Source organism: Nematolebias whitei, chromosome 8 (assembly GCF_014905685.2).
Source record: "Nematolebias whitei isolate Nwh7 chromosome 8, NemWhi1, whole genome shotgun sequence".
Lineage (NCBI taxonomy): Eukaryota > Metazoa > Chordata > Actinopteri > Cyprinodontiformes > Rivulidae > Nematolebias > Nematolebias whitei.
Window position 1 is genome coordinate 1,286,932 of NC_056505.1, and position 10,298 is coordinate 1,297,229.

General features: G+C 44.1%; 1 protein-coding gene across 1 annotated transcript in view; it reads left to right on the forward strand.

The window, feature by feature from the left end:
• The window catches only part of LOC119412961 (protein unc-13 homolog B), a 141,509-nt gene that overhangs the window by 55,592 nt on the left and 75,619 nt on the right, over nt 1–10,298 (forward strand). The window contains exon 12 of the mRNA XM_037679971.1: nt 7,343–7,506. Within this exon, the coding sequence (XP_037535899.1) occupies nt 7,343–7,506 (164 nt within the window). The remainder of the gene's footprint in view (nt 1–7,342; nt 7,507–10,298) is intronic.

Here is a 10,298-nt window from a genome sequence, read left to right on the forward strand (position 1 = left end):
GAATTAAACCATTTTAGAGCTGTTCCTGTAATCCCAGCATCATATTCAAGCCTCTGTAGTAAAATATTGTGATCAACTGTATCAAATGCAGCACTGAGGTCTAACAGGACCAGTAGAGACACAAGTCCATTGTCCGAGGCCATGAGAATATCATTAGTGACTTTTACTAGTGCTGTTTCTGTGCTATGATGAGCTCTAAACCCTGACTGAAACTCTTCAGATTATTTCTTTGTAGATGTTCACGCAACTGACCTGCAACTATTTTCTCTAGAATTTTTGAGATGAAAGTTAGATTAGATATAGGTCTATAGTTGGCCAGGATTTCTGATTCAAGATCAGACTTCTTAAGTAAAGGTTTAATTACAGCAACCTTAAAGCTCTGTGGTACATAACCATCCATTAAAGACAAATTAAGTAGATCCAAAATGTGGACATTAATTAGTGGAAATAGCTCTTTAAACAGTCTGGTTGGGATGGGATCTAGCAGGCATGTGGATGGGATCTAGCAGGCATGTGGATGGTTTGGATGAGGTTATTATTTTTGACAGTTCAGAGCTCAACAGGACAAAAACTGTCCAAACATAAATCAGGCTCTAGTGAAATTTTTAAAGTTGTTTCATTTGACAGGGGACTAGAGATAGTAGAAGGAAGGATGGTTTGAATTTTCTCTCTAATTAAAATAATTTTATTTATAAAGAATCTCATGAAGTCATCACTACTTATAGTTGTAGGGATACATGGTTCAACAGAAATGGGACTTTTAGGGGCCGTTTACATGACGTGTATTTTGAGTGCATCTGCAGCTTCCTCTCTGCGGTTCTGCTGATCATTTACATGACACCAGTGGCCCCCCTCTTTGGATCCGGAGGTTTCTGAACCCACCTTCCAGAGTGGAGGTTTTTCGCTGACCCCCCGCTGATAATGTAAACATCTCCCGCTGATGCTTTGTGTTAAACCACATGTGCACACGCATGTGTGGACAGACGCTATATTTCTATCAACATGGCGGCGGACAGTGCTTTCTGAACTACGACTGATGGAATATATTTTTAATCTCGTAGTTAATCTACGTCAGATTCCAGGTGCTGTGACCAACATCTGTGTTGGAAGAGACACAGTTGGATCCAGTTCTAATGTCGCTGTTTATAGAATGAGGCACGCGCACACGTCGCGCTGCACTATAACATCTAGGCATCGAGGCAGCATGCATGCGCATTAGGTGAAGATACAAAATTCACAGCGCCATCTAATGACCCGGCATGGTAACTACAGTGGATTCGGGAGGGCGGGGGGGATTCCTCTGGATGCATGTAAACCCAAAATCCGACTGTATCAACACAAATCTTTTCCTCTAACTAGCATACAAAAAAACCTATGTTTCCCCCCATCGTGTCCGTGTAAATAGGGCCTTAATTAGTCTAGCAATAGTACTAAACAGAAACCTAGGGTTATTTTTATTCTCCTCTATTAAAGATAAGTAATATAAAGTTCTAGCTTTACAGAGAGCTTTTTTATATGTTAGCAGACTATCTTTCCAAGTTAAATAAAATTCTTCAACATTAGTAGAGCGCCATTTTCTCTCCTGGTTTCTAGATGCTTTAAAGTACGTAACTCAGAATTGAACCTAGGAGCCAGTTTCCTCTGATTGATTACTTTCTTTTTCAGTGGAGCAATTTTATCAAGTGAAGTTTGCATTGAAGTTGTAAGATGATCAACTAGATGATCTAAGTCTCTGTTCTCTGATGCATTACTCTGCAAGACAGAAGAAAACATTGATGGAAGAGATTGTTTCAATTTGGTTACAGCATTTTCTGATAAGCACCTGCTGAGATGAAATTTACTCTCAGTGACTGTGTAGTCATTTAATGTAAACTTGAAGGTTATTAAAAAATGGTCAGACAGAACAGGATTTTGAGGAACTATTACCAAGTCCTTAATCTCTATACCATAGGTCAGAACTAAATCAAGAGTGTGATGATAAGAATGAGTAGATTTGTGGATATTTTGGGTAAAACCAAATGAGTCTATTAAATTAATAAAGGCTATGCTTAAGCTATAACATTCAACATCTACATGAATATTGAAATCACCCATTATGATGACTTTATCATCCATCCATCTATCCATTTTCTTCTGCTTATCCGGGGTCGGGTCGCGGGGATAGCAGCCTAAGTAGGGAGGCCCAGACTTACCTCTCCCCAGCCTCTTGGGCCAGCTCCTCCGGGGGAATCCCGAGGCGTTCCCAGGCCAGCCAAGAAACATAGTCCCTCAAGCGTGTCCTGGGTCTTCCTCTGAGCCTCCTCCCGGTGGGACATGTCCGGAACACCTCAACAGGGAGGCATCCAGGAGACATCCTAAACAGATGCCCGAGCCACCTCAACTGGCTCCACTCGACGTGAAGAAGCAGCGGCTCTACTCTGAGTCCCTCCCAGATGATCGAGCTTCTCACCCTATCTCTAAGGGAGAGTCCTGACACCCTGTGGAGAAAACTCATTTTGGCCGCTTGTATCCGAGATCTCATTCTTTTGGTCACAACCCAAAGCTCATGACCATAGATGAGGGTAGGAACGTAGATCGATCGGTAAATTGAGAGCTTCGCCTTTTGACTCAGCTCTCTCTTCACCACAACAGACCAGTACAGCGCCTGCTTCACTGCAGACGCTGCACCTATCTACCCATCAATCTCATGTTCCATTTTTCCCTCATTCGTGAACAAGACCCCAAGATACTTGAACTCCTCCACTTGGGGTAGGACATCCTCCCTGACCCGGAGAGGGCACTCTACCCTTTTCCAGCTCAAGGCCATGGCCTCGGATTTAGAGGAACTGATCTTCATCCCAGTCGCGTCACACTCAGCTGCGACCCACTCCAGCGAAAGCTGTAGATCACGATCTGGTGAAGCCAATAGGATCACATCATCTGCAAAAAGCAGAGATGCCATCTTAAGGCCACCCAAACGGATCCCCTCAACACCTTGGCTGCGCCTCGAAATTCTGTCCATAAAAGTTATGAACAGAATTGGTGAAAAAGGGCAACCTTGGCGGAGTCCAACTCTCACCGGGAACAAGCCCAACTTACTGCTGGCAATGCGGACCAGGCTCTGAGACCGGTCATACAGGGACCTAACAGCCCGTATCAAAGGGCCCAGTACCCCATACTCCCAGAGTACCCCCCACAGGGTTCCCTGAGGGACGCAGTTGAACGCCTTCTCCAAGTCCACAAAGCACATGTAGACCAGTTGGGCAAACTCCCACGCACCCTCCAGGACCCTGCTGAGAGTGTAGAGCTGGTCCAGTGTTCCATGGCCAGGACGAAAACCACACTGCTCCTCCTGAATCCGAGGTTCGACTATCCGACGGACCCTCCTCTCCAGAACCCCCGAATAGACCTTACCAGGGAGGCTTAAGAGCGTGATTCCCCTGTAGTTGGAACACACTCTACGGTCCCCTTTTTGAATAGGGGGACCACCACCCCGGTCTGCCAATCCAGGGGAACTTCCCCCGATGTCCACGCAATATTGCAGAGTCGTGTAAGCCAACACAACCCTACAACATCCAGAGCCTTAAGGAACTCTGGGCCTGTGTTCCACTCCTTCGTCCATTGGACCAGCAAACACTCCTCACCAACCAAACCTGTAAGATACAAACTAGAATCAAAACCAAAATCCTTCATCACTGAGATCACCTACCTGACACCTCTCCTTGCCTTCCAGGGTTCTTTTGGAGAAACAAGCCATTGTTTCATTTCAGTGTAAATAATAAACACTGTTTAACTTTTACCTTGTGGAGTTTTGCTTCGTCTCAGTCTCTCACTTTCTGGGTCTTGTGAGATTATGACTTTAAAGTGCTTTGAGTATCTTGATCAGATAGAAAGGTGCTATATAAGTACAGTCCATTTACCATTTACTTAACATATCACTTAACAAGTGCACCTAACATATAACTTAACATATGCACCTAACATATGCACCTAACATATGGCTTAACATATCACTTAACATATGCACCTATCAATGAGCCTGAAGCTGGGGAAAGTATCACAACTGTGGAAGACCTCCTGTGTGGTACCGGTACCAAAAACCAAACATCCCAAGGACCTCAGTAACTACAGGCCGGTGGCTCTGACCTCACATTTGATGAAGACCCTCGAGAGGCTGGTCCTCAACAATTTGCCCCATCTGGTGAGGTCTTCATTAGATCCATTGTAGTTTGCCTACCGGCCTGGCATCGGGGTGGATGACGCCATCATCTACCTCAGGCGCAAAGCTCTGACCCACCTGGAGAAACCTGGAAGCACTGTGAGGATCATGTTCTTTGATTTCTCCAGTGCTTTCAACACCATCCAGCCAGGACTTCTGCGGGACAAGCTGGAGTTATCAGGAGTGGATCACCACATGTCCCAGTGGATACTGGATTACCTCACTGGACGCCCACAGTATGTGAGGACACAGGGCTGTGTCTCTGACATGTTGGTCTGCAGTACGGGGGTCCCACAGGGAACTGTGCTGGCACCGTTCCTCTTCACCCTCTACACTGCAGACTTCACCAACGACTCCCCACACTGCCATCTGCAAAAGTTTTCTGATGACTCTGCCACAGTCGGCCTCATCACAGGTGAGGACCACTCAGAGTACAGACAGCGGACTCAAGACTTTGTGGACTGGTGCCAGCAGAACCACCTCCTGATCAACGCTGCTAAAACTAAGGAGCTGGTTGCGGATTTCCACAGGCACAGGTCCACCTCACTGACTCCGGTGAACATCCAGGGTGTGAACATCGAGATTGTGGACTCTTACAAGTACCTGGGTGTTCACCTGAACAATAAACTGGACTGGTCTCACAACACTGATGCACTTTACAGGAAGGGTCAGAGCAGACTCTACCTGCTGAGGAGACTGAGGTATTTTGGAGTTCAGGGGGTGCTCCTGAAGACCTTCTTTGACTTGGTAGTGGCATCAGCCATGTTCTATGGTGTTGTGTGTTGGAGCAGCAGCTTATCATCAGCTGAGAAGAAGAAGCTAGATAAGCTCATCAAGAAGACCAGCTCTGTGCTTGGACGCCCCTCGACCCAGGTCAGGTGGTGGGAGACAGAAGGACTCTAGCTAAAATAACATCATTGCTGGACAACGTCTCCCACCCCATGAAGCTGCTGCTGAACTGGAGAGCTCGTTCAGTGACAGGTTCCCGCTCCTAAATGCACAAAGGAGCGTCACCGCAGGTCCTTCCTCCAGCAGCTGTTAGACTCTACAACCATCACTGCTCCCAACAAACTCAATAAGGATTAAATACATGCTGACCTCTGCTCAAACACACACTCTGCTTGTAACACTGTGCTGTCAATACTCTGTCCTTATCAATGTTCCAAAACATATTGGACATTATTATTGATATTGTTTATCTTGTTTCTTATATATTGTGTTGTTTATTAACATTTAGGAACTTTTGTGTGAAATCTTTAAATCTTTTTATCTTTTTATCTGTTGCTGCTGTTGCTGCTGATACACTGGAATTTCCCATCCGTGGGACAATAAAGGCTGTTTCTATTCTATTCTATTCTATTCTGTTCTATTCTATTCTATTCTATTCTATTCTATTCTACCTTACATATGCACCTAACATATCACTTAATGTATCACTTAACATATGCACCTAACATATGGCTTGAGTTCTCGAGGCTCAATGGGATTTACCTGTCTAAATAAAGGTTGAATGAATGAATGAACTTAACGTATCACCTTACATATGCACCTAACATATAACTTAACATATCACCTTACATATGCACCAAACATATAACTTAACATATGCACCTATCACCTAACAATTGCGCTTAAGATATCACTTAAGATATTACCTTACATATACACAGCATGCTAAATACACACTTTACATAGATACATAAACATATTTTTGGGTTAAATGGAGCCCCATACGTAGCTGCCTTTTCACCGGATCAAATAACCTCTGCTGTCGGTGAGTTTCAGCTGCATGATCGGGGTAGAATCTCACGATGTGGTTTTCAGACTTTACTGTACCATGTCTCTGGGCTGCTCGCACAGTGAGGTCCTTCTCTCTATAGTTAAGGAATCGAATTATCACCGCTCTTGGTTTGAGGTCCCGGCCATTAGTAAGACGTCCTTTTCTGTGTGCTCTCTCAATAATGGGAGGAGTTGGGAAAGTGTCGAAGCCCAGCACTGTTGTAAGCCATTTGTTCAGGAAAGCGCACATATCGCTGCCCTCAGCTTTGTCTGGGAGGACGATTAGCCGTACGTTGTTGCGATGCCCTCTGTTTTCCTGGTCCTCCACTTTGTTTTCCAGCATAGCACACCTCTTCTGTAGCATCTTAACAGTATTGTGCATGGTGTCCAGAGTATCCTCCACCCGTCCAATTCTGTCCTCTGCTTCCATAATCCTATTGGATTGATGTTGTAAGTCATTCTTTAACCCATTTATGCCGCTCAACACATGGATAAACTTTTTTGAAAAGTCGCTTTGCATGGAGCGTATTGCGCTGATAACTTCTGCACTTGTCCCCACCTCTGCTACCATCACTGATGTGGCCTCCGTGGCTGCAGATGAGCTGGCCTCAGCTTGTGGAGTAGATCTTAGTAGCTTTGATGTTGCTGTGTTCTGCTGTGCTGCTTTCTGTGATTTGGCATTGACCATATTGCTGGCTGGATGTATGCTGGCAAAATATACACGTTTTAGGTTGTTGGTGGTCTGTTTGACATAATACCCAAGTAGCCTCAGAGCTTCGCTGGGATGCGTCTCACCACTGTTGCACCGTAACCAGAAGTCCCCACATTTATTTGGTTTAATTGCCATGATTTGATTAATAGTTAAACTACAGTGAATTGTGACTGGAAGAAATGGTAAGCTGAATTTATTGAATTGAGTTACAGTTTAAATTGAGTAGATTGTAATGTTGGGGAAAATGATGAAATCATATATAATAAAATAAATTAAAATTAAATGGACTGTATTGAAATGACCTGGAATGAATTGGACTTTATATTTTTTTATACGCCCGCCAACAGGTGGGATGTATTTTGATCATTTCCATCCATCCGTAAACATTGTGTGGTCCTGCTCATATCTTCTGATCCATTCAAAATGAGTTAATGAGACTTCAAACACATATGCACCACTTCTACACATTGTGCTGAGTGATATTTTCATCACCCCAATTCTAAGGTCTAGGTCACAAATCAAGAACAAAGGTTATACAAGCTTTTTTCTTGTCCAGTTCATTTGATTGCTGTATAATAGTTTGTGTATGGTGTGCAGTACTCTTGTGTTCTTTGAGTACTGTAGATGTTCACTTGTCCTACTGCTGTGTGCAGAACATGTTTCACTTCTCCATGGACACCGAGGGGGGTGGCGTGGTGAAGATCCCACCAGCTCATGGAGATGATGCCTGGAAGGTGTACTTTGATGAACTGCAGCAGGACATCGTGGACGAGTTTGCCATGCGTTACGGAGTGGAGTCCATCTACCAGGCCATGACGTAAGTCCTCAGAGTGCAGTTCATGTTCAGCTCATCGTGTCTGTTGCAGTTCTTATTGGTTCTTGTTGGTTTGTGTGGCTGAGCAGATTCATGAACTATAAACTGTATGCAGATTAATTTATCTGATGTAATGAGAAAAGATGGCCTGCCATTTCTGAGATATCCCTGCCGAGTGATCAGATGGAGAAACACACACACACGCGCACACACTCAACTCATACTGCCAACTACAACACATTGTGTGCAAACCATGTAACTTCATTATTGTCAGCAGATCTGAATAAATTAGAGCCATGAGCAGAAGTGGACCAGACCTTCTCCAAGTGAAGATGAGTGCAGAAGATACAGCAACTTGACGGAAAATCAAAAAGAAAAAATATCAATAAATTACTACAAATAATTACCTTTCTACCGAAATACACAATTCATTCAACATTTATTTATACAGGTTAGTCTCATTGAGCCACGAGGACTTATTTACAATGGATGACTGCTGAAGTTACACTAACTACACTAACTAAAAGTTAAAAAGATGAGGGCAGAATACTAGCTGAAAGCTAAAAGAAGCAGAATAAAAGCAAAAATTTTAACAGATAAAATAAGCAAAAGAGTAGCTACAAGCTAAAAGCAACAAAAGGTAAACCAAACTAAAGCAGAACTGGAACATGGTCATAAAAGCCTTCTCCAAGTCCACAAAACACTTGTATACTGGAGAGGAAAACCCATGACAGTCTACAGTTTACAGGTCTCTTTTGTAAATGAGTCCCTGAGGCTCAATGAGACTAACCAGTAAAAATGATGGTTGAATGAATGACCCCATCTTATGACCCCCTTAGCAACAACACAAGTGTGAAGCTCTGGTCCACTGTTCCACGAGCAGGACAGAAACTACACTGCTCCTCCTGAATCTAAGATTCGACAATTGATCAGAGCCTCCCTTCCAACACCCTAGGGTAAACTTCCCCAGGGAGTGTGAAAAATGTGATTCCATAATAGTTGGAACACATTCACCAGCCCCACTTTTTAAATGGAGAACCGCTACCCTGGTCTGCCATTGCACAGGTTTATTCACAGTCCTCCATGCAACATTGAAGAGGTGTGCAACCATGACAGCCCCACAATATCCTGAGCCTTCAGCATCTCGGGGCGAATCTCGTCCACTCCTGTTGCCCTACCACCAAGGAGCTTTTTGACTATCTCAATGGCCTCTGTCATGGTAATGGACTCGTCTTCTCAGAGTTCTCAGACTCTGCCTCCTCAAATGTGGACAAGGTGGTTGGATTTAGGACATCCTTGAAGTGCTCCTTCCACTGCTCAACGATATCCTCAATCCGAGTCAGCAGTCCCCTGCCCAAACCAAACACAGTCTGGGACAACAAAAAAAGTTTAAATCATTTCACAGTCAACACAGTCTGGGACCTTTTCCGAGTTGCTGAACAGTTTGCCAGAATCTTCTCAAGATCAACTGAAAGACCTTCTCCATAGCCTCCTCTATTTCCTCCCATGCCAGAGTTTATGCATCCACAACCACCAAAGCCACATTCCTTCCGGCCACCCTGTGCCTGTCAGCTGCTTCAGGAGTCCTATGGGACAACCAAGTCCTGAAGGCCTCCTTCAATTCAATTCAATTCAATTCAAAACTACTTCATTAACCCAGAGATAAATTAAATGCTGTAACTCATCATCCTGGTTTCATTAAAGAGTTGTTCTAGATGCTGATGGCTGTGGGCAGGAAGGATCTCTTGTAGTGGTCTGTCCTACAACGGATTTGAAGAAGCCTCTGACTGAAGATACTCTGTTGTTGTATGACAGTCTGATGTTGTATGACAGTCTGATGTTGTATGACAGTCTGTTGTTGTATGACAGTCTGATGAAGAGGATGCTGAGGGTTGTCTATAATGTTCTTCATTTGATGAATAATCCTTCTTTGTACAATCATCTCCAGAGGTTCTAGAGGAGTCCCCAGAACTGAGCCAGCCTTCTTTATGAGCTTGTTGATCTTTTTTTAAGTCACTTGCTCTGGTGCTGCTCCCCCAGCAGATGATGGCAGAAGAGACAGCACTCTCTACAACAGACTTATAGAAGATATGCAGCATCTTGCTGCAAACACTGAAGGACTTCAGCTTCCTCAAGAAGTACAGTCTACTCTGTCCCTTCTTGTAGATGGCTTCACTATCATGATCTGCTGTACATGTTTGAACCCACGTGCAGGAAGATGCCGAGAGACTCCAGTAAATAAGTAAAAACTGTTTATTAACTAAATAAACAAAACAAGATGCTGATGAGACAGCTACATTACTTAGAGGAGGACACCATGGAAAACGAATCATCATGCATGATGAAGGACAATCTGGAGACACTGATAAGACACCAAGGGGTTGAAGATCTACAGACACTAATGAAGGTGAAATGACAGACATCTGCAGTGATTAGATTGAACACAGATAAGACAGAACTGGAACACAGGGAGGAGATAACACTGAGGGGTGACTGACAAACATGAAGAAACACAAAAGACAGGACCAGACCTCAGAAACCCTACAGGATCCCACACTCAAGGGATGGCCCCTGAAATCCCAAGGAGAGAGCTACGTGTACTTGAGTGGGAGGTGGGAAAAAACAAGAAGTAGGAAACACAAAGGAACATGAGGAGCAAGAAAACAGAGGATCGACAAGTAGGAACCTGGGTAAACACTAAACACAAAAAAAGGGAATCACAGAATCCCAACCCAGAGAGTCAAGGTGAGCGGTCAGGAGACCTTCCAAAGCAGGACAGAAGATCTGGTGGTGGG